This window comes from Schistocerca serialis, chromosome 1 (genome assembly GCF_023864345.2).
Source record: "Schistocerca serialis cubense isolate TAMUIC-IGC-003099 chromosome 1, iqSchSeri2.2, whole genome shotgun sequence".
Lineage (NCBI taxonomy): Eukaryota > Metazoa > Arthropoda > Insecta > Orthoptera > Acrididae > Schistocerca > Schistocerca serialis.
This window is the reverse complement of record NC_064638.1, coordinates 669,107,034-669,126,132: the sequence shown is the minus strand read 5'-3', so window position 1 is coordinate 669,126,132 and position 19,099 is coordinate 669,107,034. Positions and strand designations below refer to the sequence as shown.

General features: G+C 38.3%; 1 protein-coding gene across 2 annotated transcripts in view; it reads right to left on the bottom strand.

Moving 5' to 3' along the window:
* LOC126480014 (polycomb group protein Pc) overlaps positions 1-19,099 on the bottom strand; it is a 76,691-nt gene that overhangs the window by 33,639 nt on the left and 23,953 nt on the right. For both annotated transcript variants that reach the window (XM_050103833.1, XM_050103834.1), the window contains one exon: positions 17,302-17,518. In XM_050103833.1, the coding sequence (XP_049959790.1) occupies positions 17,302-17,518 (217 nt within the window). The remainder of the gene's footprint in view (positions 1-17,301; positions 17,519-19,099) is intronic.

The following is a 19,099-nucleotide window of genomic DNA, read 5'->3' as shown; positions in this document are numbered from 1 at the left end:
CACAAAATTCTGCAAGTTCTCCCTGGGCACGCAGTCTATAAAAGCATCCACTATCGTTTTTGATCTACCGACTTCACCAAGATTAATTGACATTCAGAAACCATAATAACCTTAGTAGATATTACAGAATTCTTTCCTGCAATAAATACACCACCACTTTTGGCATTTAACCTATCGTTACAATGAATATTCTAATTTGAATTTAGAATTTTGCTTCCACGCACTTCCACTCTCAACCAACCTTCTGTTCCTGACACTGTCTGTGCATTATAACTTTCAATAAGAGATTCTAAAACAGGGATCCTTCCTAGGATGCCCCAACAGTTTATTAATAGCACATTAAACTTTTCTACATCCAATATGCGAGGATGAACATTTTCTGAGAACATTGTGGCTGGTGTATCTTCGATTTTGGCTGGCAATTCGTCTCTGATCACAAGGGGCAAAGGGAGGGGGGGAGGTTCACCATAGGACTACAATTGACTCTTGGTATGATGCTACAATTCTAACTTTTTTTTATTATTATTTATCCCTCTTAGAGCAGAAACAAAACCATACAACAATTCAGTACAATGACCCAAAAATCAGCATTTCTATCATTTTACACTTTCCTTCCCTAAAATAATATTGTGCAGATCTGTTTTGGTTTTTGCAAAACAGGTACATCTCAAATTACTGCACAGGGCATAACTCTCCCAAAAAATAAAATTTTAGAGTTTTGCTGGTGACAGTACTGTTATTCACCAAATGACTAGCATTAGCAATTTGAGCAGTTACCTTTCTCAACACTTACCAAAACAATCCCAAAAGACAAACTCTATCTCATTTTATGACTGTTAGAATGATTATATGTTATTTATATCTTCAGAAAAGCCAGTTGACAATTGTATAAGTTATTATACATTATGAAGACAAAATGTGATCCTCTAGTTACGGAAATCTGTATTGACAGATTCTGTACCAATAATAAGAAAAACTGCCCACATCTTTAACCCTGTATGTCACCACATATCGTTACATCTTTAATTCTTCATACTAGCAATGCAATGTCAATTTAGAGTGTACTTCTGTTACGACATCACTCAACTGATACTTTATGTCGCATATCATGCAGACTGACTTCACAATGGGATAGTATTGCAACTACTTCTGCAACATAATCCATGTTCTCCTTGGTTCATATAAGGTAACCAAATTGACAACCAGGGCAGACCCTCCAATAGTACCATAGGAAATTCATTCTTTCAGTATTATTCCAAAAGGAAATTCATTCTTTCAGTATTATTCCAAAGGATCTATATCAATATTAAAATGGCTGAGTGGCTTCGCGGAACATTAACTCAACTGCTCCTCATTCTTGGATTCCAAGTACCAATCGCAATCAGCTCTTCTGCAGAGATCGTCACGCTTTTAAGACAAAATCTTAGGCAGCTGCAAGGGTGTCTGTTCCCCATGTAAGCAATGGCCAGAATAATTCCTGGCAGTAGCTCTAAAATGCCTTTGGGAGCTGTGACACCACTGTAATCAAAGCTCCTGAATAAGGTTCAGAGTAGCCAACCCTGAAGGTTTTCAGCCTTCGCCCCTGGTATATCCCTTTACTAGTTCACATACAATGATAAACACTGACGCAGATGTCACTACCCCAGGGAGTATCCAGTCTCCCGTCACCAAGAGTGGCGCACTGAGGCCTTCGGATTCTGGGGAGCCTGACATCATCATGCAGGGAAAATCAGAGTTCCCTAAAATCACCATCTGATTGAGACCCAAAACTATCACACACTTTGGAACTATCAATATTCAAACACACTGTAAAACCGGAAAACTTAAGCAATTGACTGATATCCTGAATAAACGCAAAATTTCAACAATGGCTGTCCAAGAAACCAGATTCACTGATGATACGGTTTTTGAGTTGGAAGGTTATAAAATAATTAAAGGGAAGCCGGCGTCTAAGAACACACATGGCTCCAGCGTTTTTGGAACAGCCCTTTTAATAAGACGTGATGTGATGGATTCTGTCATAGGATTCACATCAGCTAGCAAATGCATCTCTGTGTTATCCCTAACATGCGGGAACAAGGGATATTCTATTGTAAATGCACACGCTCCAGTTAATGATGAAAACAAGAACCCTGAAAAGGTCCGAAGTTTCTTGCAGATGCTAGAAGATGGGATCAGTAAGATCCCCAATCACCATGTCAACCTACAGGTAGGTGACTTCAATGCTCAACTGGGAAAAGAACAACAGTACCAAGACATACTGGGGCCTTAGACAGCACATAGACGAACAAATGCTAACGGCAAACACTTAATTGAACTGTGTAGGTTGTATCAGTTGAAGATCGTATCCACAGTATTCCCCAGAAAGGCAAGATACCAGACCACTTGGCAGTCACCAAACGCTACTATTAGATCATTTCAAATCGATCATGTTGGAATCAGTGTACAGAGCAGGAAAGAAATCACGAATGTCAGAGTACACAAAGGTTGGAATGTTGATTCTGACCATTTCTTCATGCAAATAAAGACCAGAATACTACCCAATCGAAAGGTACCTCCTACCACAATCCCACCAAGGATTGATCCCCAATTCTTTACAGAGAATAAAGAACGCTTTACAATGGACATCATGCAAAAATGAATGAAAGACTGGAACCAACTGAGGTCCTTTGTAAGCAAGGCAACCAATAACCTCAAAGGAAGCGAAGTCATAGGTGATGGAATTCTGAATGTGACCTCACAGTTGCTGAGTGTGCCACAGCCTAGAGGAAGTGGAACTTGACTAAACGACAAAGACTGGGAGAATTTCACAATGGTGTGGAAATTGACAAGGAAGACTATCAGGTGTGTGAAGAGATCTTACGATCGATCAAGACTGGAAAAGTTGGATGAAGAATTTGAAATGTACAACACCAGAAACTTTTATCGGGCCTTCAGAGGGGAATCCTCAGGGTATAAACCACAACACCTTCACTTTAAGAATATGGCCAGGGAGCTGGTCACTAATAACCGCGAAAATGTGGAACTTTTGGCAAACTATTTTGAGCAATTGCTTAATTGTCAAGAGCCCACGGAAAGATTGCCTGCTGAAAAACCTCAAGTGATGCTCTTACCATCTAACCCGCCAACTATACAGCAAGTTGTTAATGTCATCAACCATCTTAAGAATGGGGCACCCGGGGAAGATGGCATCGTTGCAGAAGCTCTGAAAGCAGGTGGAAATATGATCATAGAGGCTCTACACCGGATCTTGGTTGACTGTTGGGAGGCTGGTAGGATCCCTGATGACTGGAAATCAGCTATCTTACACCTTTTACATAAGAAAGGCGATCGCAGCTATCTCAACAACTACCAGGGGATTTCTCTGCTGCCAATGGGATACAAAGTGCTCTCCAAGATTTTAATGGACAATGTAGAAAGTCAAGGTGATCAAACAATTGGTGAATATAGAAGAGGATTTCGACGCAGAAGGTCCTGTACTTAGCAGATTTCCAATTAAAACAAAAAAGGAGTACGAACATCACCGTGGTTTTCTTAGACTTTACGAAAGCTTATGATTCCATCAACCGCCAAACACTCTTCCTAGTACTCCACGAACGAGGTGTGGATTACAACGCACACACCCTCATCAAACAGACTTTCACGGATACAACCTCTAAGGTGAAGTTCAGAAAAGAACTATCTTGGAGTTTCAACATCCAAACGGGAGTACGTCAAGGTGATTGTCTATAACCCATTCTGTTTAATCTGGTGCTTAAAAAGCCATCAAAACCTGGGAATGTACGCTGAGGAATCTAGGAATCAAACCAGTTACCATTGGAGTCAAGATCCGAAGAAACAAGATAAGGTGCCTTGTTTTCACAGACGACATTGCAATCTTAACCAGCAACTCTAAGGATGTTGTCATTGCTGTACAAGCCCTGCATGAGATGGCAGTGAAGTCAGGGTTACAAAAATCATATAACAAGACCAAATACTTTGAGAAGTGGCACTCCAGTAACACCCCTTTGATGACTATACATGTAATGATTGGGAAGGTAAATCGCTTTCATTATCTCAGTGAATGGGTCCACCCCAATGGTAGAGATGCACTTCTATCTCAGAAAGGAGTAACAAACTCAACACAGCATAACATCTGTCCCACAATCTGTACAACAAGAAGTGCATTTCGAAGAATGCTAAGGTTCGTCATTACAGATCTGCTGTCAGACGACAGTTTCTGTATGCTGCAGAGACCCTCTTGATGAAGAGAATAGGCATGATGGATGACCTGGAGAAAGCCAAAAGACATATTTTCAGATGAATTCATGGCCCGAGATTGCTCCCAGATCGATTCTACCAATTGAAGTCTAATTCTGAACGGTATCAACAGTTAGAACGAGCCAACACCAGTATGCAATGTAGGAGGCTCAAGTTCTAACGAATGAACAACAATAGGCTTCGTGGAGGTATGTACCATCTATGCAACTAAATGAAGGCAGTTTGTTGCCATACACTTTTCACTTCATTTATTTGGGAAGCATCATCAGTGGCCTGAAATACATGTTTCTTTTTATATGTACAATAAAACGTATTATGTGATAGATATAATATACTGATATCTTACATTTTGTCATGTTTTTCTCTTGCTTTTTAGGTTAGAAGCAACTTTTGTAGCAAAGGTTTCGTATTAGGAATGTATCGTTCGGTGTTACTTATGATTTCCAGCGCTGTTAACACATGTGTGTTCCTGGAGATGTATTTGCAGGTCTTCATACTCCAGCTAGTCGATTTCTGGTGTTGTTTCATAAGCACTTGTCACTTCGCATGTTTCACTTTCACTTCCATTTGGTGATCAACATATATGTGTTTTCAGTGTGTAGTGTTGCCAACTGTTGTGTGTGTGTGTGTGTGTGTGTGTGTGTGTTGTAGCGGGACTTTAAATTTCGCCGCGCTACACTCGTTCCCTCAGATATAAATTATACCGTCGCAGCTGTGTGAGCACTCGATGGCAGAGAAAGTATTTATAAGAAAATGAAGGTACAAAAATTGGAACACATTTTGTTTTCTACCCGCTATTGTCTCTTGTGAGCGAAAGCTTAATTTAACTTATTCACTAGTCTTGGTATGATTCAGATGTAAAACTTATTCGTTAGTCTTGGTCTGATTAAGACATAAAAACTTATTGAAGTGCAGACATATAGTATTGTGGGAGCAGCTGTAAAATACATCGCATTCGATATCAGGATGGTTTTAATTTGTAGACATTAGTAATTCCTGGATGATGAAATTTACTGCAAATTTTTGGAGCAGCTACGACTTGTTCATGCAGAAATGAAGCAGGAGATCGTTGGAGAACAAGACCTGAACGCCGCACGAGAGAAGACATATTAACTTGGTAATGAATGTACTCTTATCTACGTCATTTCCCCCTGTTAATCACCTTTTTTTAGTTCTCTGTTCTCTTTCAAATAATTTTTGTTGTGGAAATTGGTTTGACTTTTGCTCAGAAACGCCACAAGGACCACCCCAACAATAGCTTTTCCGAATCACTAAGTCTGACAGGTTTTCTGTAATTCGAAGTCCGATTTGCATTTCATTCTTTTCCTTTTTCACGGTCATTAACGATTTTAAAACCCCCCTTTTTATTCACCATTTCTTCCCACATTTCAAACTTTTCTTTTTTATTAGCCACTACAATTGGCTTCCGCGACAGGATGCAATCTTTGGATGTATCATTTTTGAGCAAATTTGAAACTTTAATTCGTATTTTTTCCCAACAGAGAATAACCAAAAATCCTGAAGTTCAAAGGGTAACTAAAAGACCAATTTTATTGTACCTAAGCAAATGATTATAAAACAATATTGTAAAGAATTTTTGTAACTAATTCAATCTGTTTTTCTTTTCATGGCATATATTGACGCAAAACTGTTATTTTGAGACTTTTTGGTGATTTTCTGATGGAGATGTATTAAGAAAATCCATATTTTGACGAATACGATTTATGCAGAAGTGATTGACCAGCTGCTGCAGGACAGAAAATTTAATGGTGAGTCACACAATTATATTTTATTCAAATATTCAACAGTCAACTGCAGACTCCATTTTTCCCTTTCCACACATCCTGTAGTTTTCTTCTAGGTTTTTCCAAAATTATCTGCCTCTATTGTAGTTTGTGGTAATTATAGTATTGTTGTAGCATATGAAGATCGTGAATTTGACAGCCAAACAGTCATTTGTTACGAAAAATTTTACCCACCCTTCTGTATCTTTCTCAAACCATTGTTGCAATAGAGCAATCATTTACATTAACGAGAAAATTTTTGAACCTAAATTTGAGTCAAATCTTTATTAATCAGACTTATATTATTCCCTTTTTGATTTACGATTATACATCCTATTAAAATGGAATGCGGTAAGGTCGAGATAGTTTTGGCAGATGAGTTAAGTGAACTAGATTCATGGTTCAACCAACAAGAAAGTCTGTGTTTCCCTCCATGGACGAGTTCATAGGTCAATGCGATGATTTTGCCTCAAACTCGCAACATTTGTGATAATACACAGATAGCGACTTTAAATGACGAACTGTGGAATGGACGCGAGACTAGACCGTCAGTGCCATTGTTAACATCAATGTCAGAACCGAATATGAGACAAATTCAGCAACGTGACACAAATCGGACATAGGAGACTGACAAACTGGACCAACTATTAGAGTTATTTGCAGACATGAAACGAGACAGTCAGAAAATTGACGTATTAAACCATACTATGACCGAAAATTTTGAACGAATGACGAAACAGATGACAGAATTAAATACCACCACTCAACAGCTCAGGCAGCGATTTGAGACATTGTCCGACCAAGTCACTAAACAGGAAGAAATTATGGTTACATTCACACATGAAACAAAAAACAATATCACCCGATGTGAGAATCAGTTAACTCAAATAGTTAATGTGCAGCAGGAAGTGAACACCCATGTGGAAGAGTTAGCTCAGGCCCACACTTCAGCTAGCTCCACCCAAGAAAAGCTGACTGAAGAAGTAGGAAATATTACCCAACAGCTCACAATGGTAGTTCTTGAACAAACCCACCTCAAAGAAAAGATAGAAAAATTAGAAGACTGAGCGGACCTCGCATCACTAAACAATGACACCAACACGGCCAAAAGAATTGTACATGAATGTAAATTGTGTGACGACTATCTGGACAAAAAACTTGAAACAATTACACAGGACATACTTTCAAAAACAAAGACACATGTTAAAGACGAGACAAAACACATAGAAGACGAAGTGACAAAATTACGAGACAATGTTGTGCCGTGTTTGGCGATTGGTGCAAACGCATCATCAGGGAACGGCAGAACAGCTAAAACCATGGCTAATGACACAGACAGAACACCTATTGTGGAATTACCCATTTCCAATCAAAATTACAATGTGCCGCTTTCTTTTCCACCAAACGAGCAATATTATGATACAATACCTAGAGTAGCAAGTGACACAAACCACATCAATACAGTTATGCCAACCGGCATGGCTGATGACAAGTTTGTAAGGCATGAGTATTTCCAGACATTTTCCAGTGAGGACAAGCACAAAGTCCACCCTATTGTGTTTATTAGATCATTTGATGGTGTTTTTCCACGTAGTTGGTCAGAAGTCGATAAAATCAGATACGTCACCAATCTCATGAGAAGACGAGCAGCTCAGTGGGATGCCGCTATGAAACGGCGGTGCCTTACGTTTGAACATTTCGAACAAGCCTTCCTGGACGAATTCTGGTCCAAAAATGAGCAACAGAGTCTAAGGAGAGAAGTGTGCAACCCCAAGACCTATGACCCTAAAAAAGAGACATTAAGACAATACTTTGAGAGGTACCTAGACAAGACACTGTACTGGTCCAAACCAGCTGACTTGCCAGCGATAATTGACACTTTAAAGAGCCACTTACCCTTTCCATACCGAGACAGATTAATAGGAGTACAAGAGAATGACATTAAGACTTTCTTAAACTTCTTAGATCAAATGGACATAGTTTACAGAGGCGATTCACGCCATTCAAATACTACTCGTATTAGTAACCAAAATCAGCACCCACCCCAAAGGAACCGTAGTGACGGTGGTTGGTGGAACCATCCTTCTGCGCCGCGACACAATACGATGCCTGCACGCGAAACATATTCAAATGGAAACGTGTATGACGGTAGGAACAACCGCAGAAATTCGTGGAATAATAATAACAAAAATAATTATCACCCATATCAAAATGGTAACTACATGCAAAATGAAAACCACAGACAGTACAACAACAACTGCAATAGGGGATGTGAGAATAACTGGTACAACCCGGGTTACTTTGCTCAGAAACGCCACAAGGACCACCCCAACAATAGCTTTTCTGAATCACGAAGTCCGATAGCTTTAATGTAATTCTGATTTGCATTTCATTCTTTCCCTTTTTCACGGTCATTAACGATTTTAAAATCCCCGTTTTATTCACCATTTCTTCCCATATTTTCAACCTTTTATTTTCTTTTCTTCTCTTTTTCTTTTTTATTAGCCACTACAGTGTGTGTGTGAATGTGTGTGTGTGTGTGTGTGTGTGTGTGTAATTTGCTGCGTGCAATTTATTGTTTAATAAGTATATGTTTCTGTTTGTGTGTGCGTTATTTGCTGTGTGCAAACCCCACATTCCATTGAGGCCTGTTATTAATTTCATGAATGCACCATCATACCATGTGGCAAAACACGAACAAAATCATAATGCAACATTATGAAATGAAAAACAGCAGAACAGTGAAAAACACAAATGAACTCATAACACAAATAAAAGATGTACACATCCCAAAAACAGCATCACTCATCTCTTTTGACGTAGAGAACACGTATACCTCGATATCCACTGCAGAGACAATAAAACTAATTGAAGAAAACTTACTGACATACAAAAACTATCTGCAGACAATATTCATGAAATAACAAAAACCCTCAAAGCAATCACATCCCAAAATTACTTCCAATTTGAAAAGGAATTTTACTTACAAGAAGATGGGCTTCCAATGGGATCCCCAATTTTAGGAACACTGGCAAACATATTCATCAACCACATAGAAAACACAATCTTTGATACAGTCATCACAAAGAAAGGATACAAAATTGGTTACTGATACAGATCTGTGGATGACAATCTGTATGGTAGATGAACCAACAGAGAAAATTGATAAACTTCACACAGATGTAAACAACATACATAAAAATATTCAATTTACCATGGAAAAAAAAAGCAAATACACTTCTTGGATATAACAATAAAGAGAGAGAACAATACAAACCCAAATTTGACATCTTCAGAAAGCCAACAGCCACAGACATAATCATACATCCTTCATCCAAACACCGGCAAAATCAAAAATTAGCGGCCCTATGACACATGTTACACAGGCTAAATAACATCCCACTCAGCAAAGAAAATTATGAAAAAGTGTTACAAACAATACAACTCATAGCTACAAACAATGGTTACAGCACCCATATAGTACAAAAACTCAATCAAAAAATTAAAACACAACCAAAGAAAAATCAAAACAAGCAGGCAGTACAGAGCCCCACAAATGCTACAGCACACATGGAAACATAAAACAATAACACTCATGACATGAATAACAGAAAAATATGGTACACTCTTACATACACACACAAAGTAACACACAAGATAGCAAATATACTAAAGAAACAGGGATTACGAACAGCTTACAGAAGAAGAAACCCACCCCAACCACATTTACAAACAACAGAAAAACCAGATAAATACCAAGAAGCAGGTATATACCAGCTAGAGAGCCAAGAATGTAAATCAGTATATCTGAGGATGACAAGCAGGAACTTTAAAACTAGATGTAAAGAACACATAAGATGTTGGAAATATGAAAACAGTCATTCTACCTTCACCGAACACCTGATAAAACATGGACATGAACCATCCAACATATAATGTGACATGACAGTTATCAGAGTGAATAATCACAACAAAAAGCTCCCGGCATGGCAACAAAACTTTCACATACAAAGAGACATTGCAATGCAAAAGAAGGTACTCAATGACCAAATCCATATAAACAATAACTCCCTGATCATGCTACCCACCAAAACAATAACAAACTGAAATATAACCTGGATAAATAATTAATGAATTTCTCCACCCCCCCCCCCTTCCCCAAAACACACACACAGACACATGGACTCATATTTATTAAAAATAATAATAATAGTACATTGGCACACACACACACACACACACACACACACACACACACACACACACACACACACACACACACAAAACAAATGAAAAACATCAAACACAACAGAAACAAAAGACAGACAAACACACAACAACAGTTGGCAAGACTACACACTGAAAACACACATATGATGATCACCAAATGGAAGTGAAAGGAAATATGCTCAGTGAGAAGCGTGTACAAAACAACACCAGAAATCGGCCAGCTGGAGCATGAAGACCAACAAATACATCTCCAAGAACACACAATACCGGCACTGGAAATCATAAGTAACATCGAACAATACATTCACAATATGACTTGTGCTACAACCCAAAAAGCAAGAGAAAAACATGACAAAATGTAATATATCAGTATATTATAGCCATCACATATGTTCACTGTATGTATAAAAAGAAACACGTATTTCAGGCCACTTCCCAAATAAATGAAGCGAAACGCCTATGGTAACAAACAAAACTGTCTACGAATTTAGAGCAACTAAGGGAATGACTGGAAACAGATAAAAATGACAACAACAGGCTTACCAAGACAATCTTCTCATTGGTTAAAAGCTAGAAGACAGGAAGCCTGTGGCTTAATGAGCTACTAAAGGACTCGCATTCAGCTCGGATCTCTGATCTTGAGGTTCCAAATTTTGTGCTATGGTCGAGTCTTGGACCCCACCACCTAGAGTCCCCAAACATCAGAAGCCCCTTTCACATGAGAGGAAGGAGAAATTATCAGCAGGGCTCAAGAGATATTGTGAACGGAAGAGAGCATCGAAGAAGAACTAGTCATAAGTGCCTCTTAGTGAGCTAAAAAAACTTCTGCTGAAGTTGGAGAAGTGGGCGTAATACTTGTTTTAAGATTACCACTGACAAAACTATGTGCATCAATTTTATTTGTTCCTGTCAAATGTTTAGTATACCTGACAGACACCTGTGGAAAAACCCTCTTGCTTTTACGAACTTGATGAGATTCTGAGGCCTTGGGTCCTACATTTCAAAAAGAAACTTATTTGTCTGCCACATCTGAAAGACTGTTGGATAGGCACTTAACAAACTAAAATCCCTGAATGGTAAGACTGTGTGTGTGTGTGTGTGTGTGTGTGTGTGTGTGTGTGTGTGTGTGTGTGGGCACGCGCGCGCGTTGGTGTGGGGCAAAAAGTGTAATTAACCATCCTGCAGCAGCTCCTCATAAATTTACATTGGTACATATATTCCATTGTGCAGTTGCTTGCATGTCCTACTGCTTCCGTAGCACATTATATGCACAATATCAACACGATGTGGTAATTTGGATTTAAGCAAAGCAGTTTCTGAACACCTAGAAACAGTAGACGTCAAACTTATATCTCAGGGATGATACCATATATACTCGAATAATCCGCACGTTTTTTCCCCCAAATTTTAGGATGAAGAACTGGGGTGGGCGGATTATTCGAAACATTGTTGGTACTGCTCCTCCCCCAACAATACATCCCATTATACTATTGCATTGTTGCGGCCTCAGTCCGTGACGCATCAGTAGCACGTTAGGAGTGAAGTATTAATGTCTACAAACTTGTTAATTATGGCTACAAGTTCTCGTTATCGCTAGTACACTGTTAAAGAAAAAGTGAAAATTATTGAAGAAGCCGAGAATATTGGAAACTGTGAAGCAGGAAGAAAATACGACGTGAGGAGAGTTGTATTCGGGACTGGCGAAAAACTAAAACGCAGCTCCAAGAAACTAATAGTAATCGCCGGACATTTCGCGGCCAAAAAGCGAAGCATCCGGTCCTCAAGAAAAAGCTCTGCGATTATGTAGATGAGAAGCGACAATACGGATGCGCGGTGACGAGTGAAATGTGCCAGCTTAAAGCATCATCTTTAGCCAAAGAACTAGGCATTACCAGTTTCAAAGCCAGCCAGGGCTGGCTATCAAGATTTTTCAACCGAAATGATTTAGGATTCCGGAGGAAAACTAGTATTGCTCAGCGGCTTCCAGGCAATTACGAGTAAAAAATAGTGAATTTTCATCGTTATGTGATAAATCTGCACCGTAAACAGTCCTGTATATTATCGCAAATTGGTAATGCGGATCAAACGCCAGTCTATTTTGAGATGGCGCTCAACAACACAGTGAACAGGAAAGGAGAATCCAGCATCATGATACGAACTGGCAGCAGTGAGAAACAAAGATGTAAAGTGATGTTTATTTTATTGCACATACCGTGTTAACAAATTCTTAAACAAGATAATTCACATTTCTTTTTTTGCTATTGTAGGTACGCGTAGAGTCCCGGCTGGCCGTGATAATGTTCCCCAGCCACCCTCCCGTCTAATGGGCCAGCCCGCCAGCTGCACGCCGCTGAATCGGTTGCGTTTTAATGATGTATCAACCCATACAGCAGCGTTGCTTCAAACCAGTAGTTATTATACATACTTTTGAACACATCATAACGTCGGAACAATTTTATTTTGTAAATAAAACAAATTAAAGCAAAAAATATTTTTTTTTCCTCTTCCTCAAAATTGGGGTGCGCGGATTCACTCTGCAGTAGCAGGATACAGTAACATTCTTTGCTAGAGAATCAATTCTTAGCAGTCAAAATTACAAAAATTTAACTGAAAGGGAAAGTCTGTATTTACTGTTTCATGTATCTGACAAGCCAATGTGGCACCTTTGTTTTGTAAGTGCAGTGTGCTGTTGATATGTTTGTATGATTAATCCACAGTATTATTATTTCTAGAAGGTATGTAAAAATATTGTGACATCTGTGTTGTTATATTGTTATCCCACATGTATACTGGTTGTACAATTGTGAGATTGATACAGTAATGTTTGTTTCTCCTGATACACTGTAGATCCAAAGATGACAGTTTGACTCTGTCAAAACCAGTCAGTGAGGAAATAAAATAAAAATATTACAACACGTGACCTTGGCTGCCATATCTTCTTATTTATCAGTTGTTACTGAGTTCTCTAATAGCTTTTCTTATATGAGTAAAGTTGCCACTATTCTTGCTCTGGTTGTTTTCGCACATTCTCTTTTACAGTGAGTGTGTAACAGCTCCTGTTTTCATGACTTTTCCAACTGATAACATTAAACCATATTTCTTTTTTGCTCCCCTCTATTAATTTACTTAGTTTGTATTTACCTAAACTGTGATGTACACAAGTCAGAATTGAATTAAATGTATTCAGTTTACCTTTCAAGAAATATGTTAGACCGTATCAGTTCAACAGAAATACTCGCCTAGCTTTCTGCTTTAACACTTTGTTTCTGCTGACCACTGACACTATAACAGAATCGTGGCTGCTACTCATAAGTGATGATCTAGAAAATGTTCGTTCTGATTTTATACAAGGGAGAAATAAATCTCTGTTAGACTAGCTGTTCGATGCTATTGTCTGATAATGCATTCAGTATCATTTGCAAAACTGTTAAGTCTCTGTTGGTGAAGCAGGCATCATTTCCCAATGAAATCAAAACAAAAATGTGTGTGGCTTACATCTCACAGAACTGGAAACTAAGTCGCATATTCATTATAATGTAGTTCTTGCCCCAACACTGATTGAAAGTCATATTCAGTAACATAATGCATTTACGAAACTACTAGCCACTAATGCCAGCTTGTCGTGGCAGTGATCATAAATTCATAGAGCAAAGATGAGTGACGTAGCATAACAAAGGAAACATATGTTGAGAGATTTGTGAAATGTTTGGCTTTTTTATTTGCCATACTTCAATGACAGCACAATACAGATCCACCTTCCCAATGCACATCAGTCTCTTTTGGATTATGCTTATGTAAACAATTACGGCATGTTTTTAGCTCCTATTAAAATATATCCCTCCATCAGCAGGTTCTGAATTACTAATTGCCAATGAAGACTACGTAAGTTACATACTTCCACCCACCATCATCAAACAGAATAATTTTCTGAGGAAATTCCACAATATGACAAGTTATTCACAAAATGGAAAGATGTATTTATATCTGGCATCCATCCCCAAACTCTGTGTAGATGACCATTTAAAAAACTAGAGATACTGCTAACAACACATTCACAATACATTTATTCTCTTAAGAAATTTATATGAAGAACCAAACACAATTTGGAAAAAAAAGAAAAAAAATTAAATCTTATAAACATGACACTAGGAACAAAAATGGCCTCCACTATTCATAACTTGATTTTACTTTTACACAGAAAGAACAAAGTATACAACTATTAGATATTTGATGACCTCCCTTGAAAACTGAAGGTGGAAACAAAAACATTGCCAAATACAAAAGGAAATCATTTCTTTTGGTAGTTCCTATTCTAATCTCTAGATACAATTATGCAATTCTCTAGCATATAGCAAAATTTTCACTGGCTTGTGACATTAAATAGCTTATGAATCCTGAAAAAGGGAACAACTTTGCATTCACAAAAAGTGATCACAGACCTCTGCAGAAAGGAGAACCTGATCATTGTTTTAACTAAACAAATTAAACTGAGCATTTACCAAACAGAAAGGTAAAAGGCATGTATTAGCCTACAATGACAGGACCATGGGTCACAAACTTTGGGACTACAGACAAATGGCACCTCGGTGTCAACTGAGTTGCATAATACTTTCCAGGTTATTTTTAACCTTGGATCCAACATTTATTATGCTTAGAATATAATAGAGGGAAACATTCCACGTGGGAAAAACACATCTAAAAACAAAGATGATGTGACTTACCAAACAAAAGCGCTGGCATGTTGATAGACACACAAAAACAAATACAAACATACACACAAAACTCAAGCTTTCACAACCAACGGTTGCTTCATCAGGAAAGAAAGAAGGAGAGGGAAAGACGAAAGGATGTGGGTTTTAAGGGAGAGAGGAGTCATTCCAATCCCGGGAGCGGAAAGACTTACCTTAGGGGAAAAAAAGGACAGGTATACACTCGCAGACACACACATATCCATCCGCACATACACAGACACAAGCAGACATTTGTAAAGGCAAAGAGTTTGGGCTGAGATGTCAGTCGAGGCGGAAGTAAAGAGGCAAAGATGTTGTTGAATGACAGGTGAGGTATGAGTGGCGGCAACTTGAAATTAGCGGAGGTTGAGGCCTGGTGGGTAACGAGAAGAGAGGATATACTGAAGGGCAAGTTCCCATCTCCAGAGTTCTGACAGGTTGGTGTTAGTGGGAAGTATCCAGATAACTCAGACGCCCTTAAAACCCACATCCTTTCGTCTTTCCCTCTCCTTCCCTCTTTCCTGATGAAGCAACCGTTGGTTGCGAAAGCTTGAATTTTGTGTGTATGTTTGTATTTATTTGTGTGTCTTATCAACATGCCAGCGCTTTCATTTGGTAAGTCACATCATCTTTGTTTTTAGATGTATTTATTATGCTTAAGATCATAAGTTATTGGCAGAAATTTAAATAGCCAACTGCAAAACGAATATGGGTTTCATTTGAACTACTCTCTGAAGTATGTATGTAGACAACTAAAATTTGTAGCACGGAAGGAACCACAAAAAATCTTATTGAAATATTAAAACTTTTAAAGAACATGAGATATGTATTATTACTTAAAACATAATTATTCAAACTGCAACTTTTTAGGAGTTCCATAATATTGCACTGTTTCAAAATAGCTTCTTTATGCAATCAATCAATATACTTTCGGCATATTCAAGATCAAGTATTACAGACACATACCGTATCACAATCAACTTCATTCAAAATCATAATTATTTTTCTGGTGCACATCCATACAAAGCACTGTGCTGATCCACACTGAGAGATAGTGAACATTCAGATTATTGTGACTTCGTGTATCCCCCCCCCCCCTCTCTCTCTCTCTCTCTCTCTCTCTGTCCTCCTTCCTGTTGTTGAAGAAGTAATACCAGTGACCAACAAGTACCAGAAGAATGCAATTTATTGTTGACATTGTGTGGAGTGTCGAGAATTTGGTTTCCTTCCAGTTAGTGTCTTCACAGCAGATGAGAATGTACGCGAATCACAATCTAAAATATGTCTTAAATTTAATCATAGAAAATGGAATTTGTTTACAAGCACAACTTTCCAAGTAACAATACAACGCCCCATTACATTAATCTACAAACAAATTCAGCTGAAATTTCACAATATATAAAGCAGAAAATTTAATTTTATCTGGTACGTATGATGCAGAATTTTTCATATCTATTCTCAAACAGGTTATGAGAGTGCACTAATGATTCATTTAGTATTTCTAAGTTTAATAAATAATGTAACTGTATTTTATGCAGTGACATGTAAAACAGAGGATGTCGAAATGGACGTAAACTGGACAGAAGTGGAAGGAGTCATAACAACTATGAAAGGTAGAAGCAGCCTGGACTGGATGAAGCAACTGTGAAAATGGTGAGAGCTACTGGCATTGTTCGAGTGCATTGCTCTATCGGGTCATGAGAAAAGTATGAAAGAAAGAAGGAGCCCTAAAGATTGCAAAGAGGGAAAATTATATCAAAATTATTGGGAAGTTACTATGATGTGTCGTGCTGCCAAGATATTTGAGAAGATCCAGGAAAAGAGAGTACAGTAGATAGTAGGAGGAAAATTGAGAGAGGAACAATGTGGGTTTAGACCAGAAAGGTAGACAGAGAGCATCATTTTTACTATAAGCATGCTCCAAGAGAAACACTATATACATTATAGGGATTTAGTAATGGTATCCTGGACACTGACATGGTTATGACAGTGTGAAAGCGAGCTCCAAGAGAAACAATATATACATTATAGGGATTTAGTAATGGTGTCCTGGGCACTGAGATGGTTATGACAGTGTGAATAGAAGCAAGATCTGGAAAATCCTTCGGAAAAGGGAAACTGGAAGGCTGACTATGAGACGAATAAAGGAAATGTATTAAGGAAAAACATGATGATTATGTGAAAGACAGCCTATAACTGGAAAGTTCTTCATGCAATTACAGATGGTTGCACGTTGCATGGCACACAGTGGCTCCCCAGTTTGCTTTTCCACACATATCTGAATACTTTTTTAATACCTGGGACATCAGAAGTAATCTGGGTTGTGCTATCTTCAGCAGGAGGTAATTGAACTGCCTCCAGCTCAGGATTTGTATCACTGCCAGGCTCAGGACCACCTGCTGGATCCATTCCCATTTCAGCGTCAAGTGTCGTAGCATCTGTAGTAGCTGCTGCAGTAACTGTGCTGTCAGGAGCAGTTGTTTCTGGAGGTGTTGCAAGTTCTTGGTTTAACAGCTGTAAATAAATGAAACTCTAAATCACCTACAAAAAATTGCAGTATGGTGAACAAAGAAAGAACTCTGTCGCTGATTTAGAGCACAACACAGTGCACAATCTCTATGAGAGATAACAGGGACTTTTCATATAAAATTGCATTGATGGTGATACTTAAGAAAATCATTGTGCCAGCAGAAATTCTTTTAACAATGAACATAAGCTACTGAGATAAACTCACAGTAAAATTAATGCAAACTTGGAAGCCCTGCAGGGAATACAAATAATGGGAGGAGTAAAAGCGACCACTCACTATACAGTTCCATCAATGAGCAATTAAAAGGAACACAAAGAGTATTCTGAAAATGTCCAGCCTTGATAGTAAATTTTTGAGGAGGAGTGTGAAGGAGGGATAGTAGATTCTACTGGTTAGACATAATTTCAGGAACAGACCAAACTAAGTTTTGTTAGGGACGGGGATGCTTTTTTAAACTGACATATGTAGATGGAGCAGGGATCTATTAGAAATGTGATGTAGCTGTACGGAATAAGGAGTGAAAAGGAGTATAAATCACACTGGTGAGTGATCAATGGTGGTAAACAATGAAGGAAAGCACTAAAGATACTCCTGGAAAATGAACATCAAAAGAAAAATTCAAAGTAAGCATGTGAAATAAATAAGGAAAAAAATATAAATAAAAACGTCTGTAGAAAACTATATCAGAAGTTGAGAAACAGAAATGGTGGCTCCTTCTCATTACAGTCTTGAGTGATCTGCCATTCCTTTTAAATCTTCTGCAACCTCCTCCTCCCCCCCCCCCCCCCCCCCAAAAAAAAGAGGTAATCTAGGATGGTTTTGTTTACTTATACATATGTCCATCAGTGGCACTAAAAATTTCCCGTACTTAAGGTAAGCACTGGCCAATAATTCTTTCTCTCTCCATTTTGCAGTCTACATCTACATGGTACTCAATAATAGATGATAATTATGAAGTTCAAGTGAGGATAATTTTGAGTTGCCTGTCCATACTTATTTTTAACAATTTCAAATTGTCCATAGGCAAATTGATGCCTTGAGATGTTGTAATTGGTATTTAGGGAGGTTACTTGCTCAAATTATAGTGTGTGTGTGGGGGGGGAGGGGGGGGGGGGGGTTGGCACACGAAAACTACTACAGTGTAAAGAGGCTCACTGAAGAATACCAGCCAGCGACTTCAATGTACTCTCATGGCGGGTGTAGTAAAATGTTTATTTCCATTAGTGTTTTGATGTTTCATAGTTATGTGTCACACGACATCAAAACAAATTTCTGGCCACTAAAACAAATAGTCAGCTTTAACTGGGAACAGGCCTTCACAAACTTTGTAAACTATCATCATTCAAGGCTAAGAACTAAACTCATTTCTAATACCTTAAATGTATACCGTATCTTTACATCAGGAAAGGATTGCTGTCTATGTGTACCACATTTCCCAATTAAAAAACTGCAAACTCTGTGTACTGAGTTGCATCAGTAAGAATTAATATTAACAGACATACTTCTGAATTCCTATTACTATTCCCACTACTATGGAGAGGTGCCTCTTGATAAGGTAGCACAAA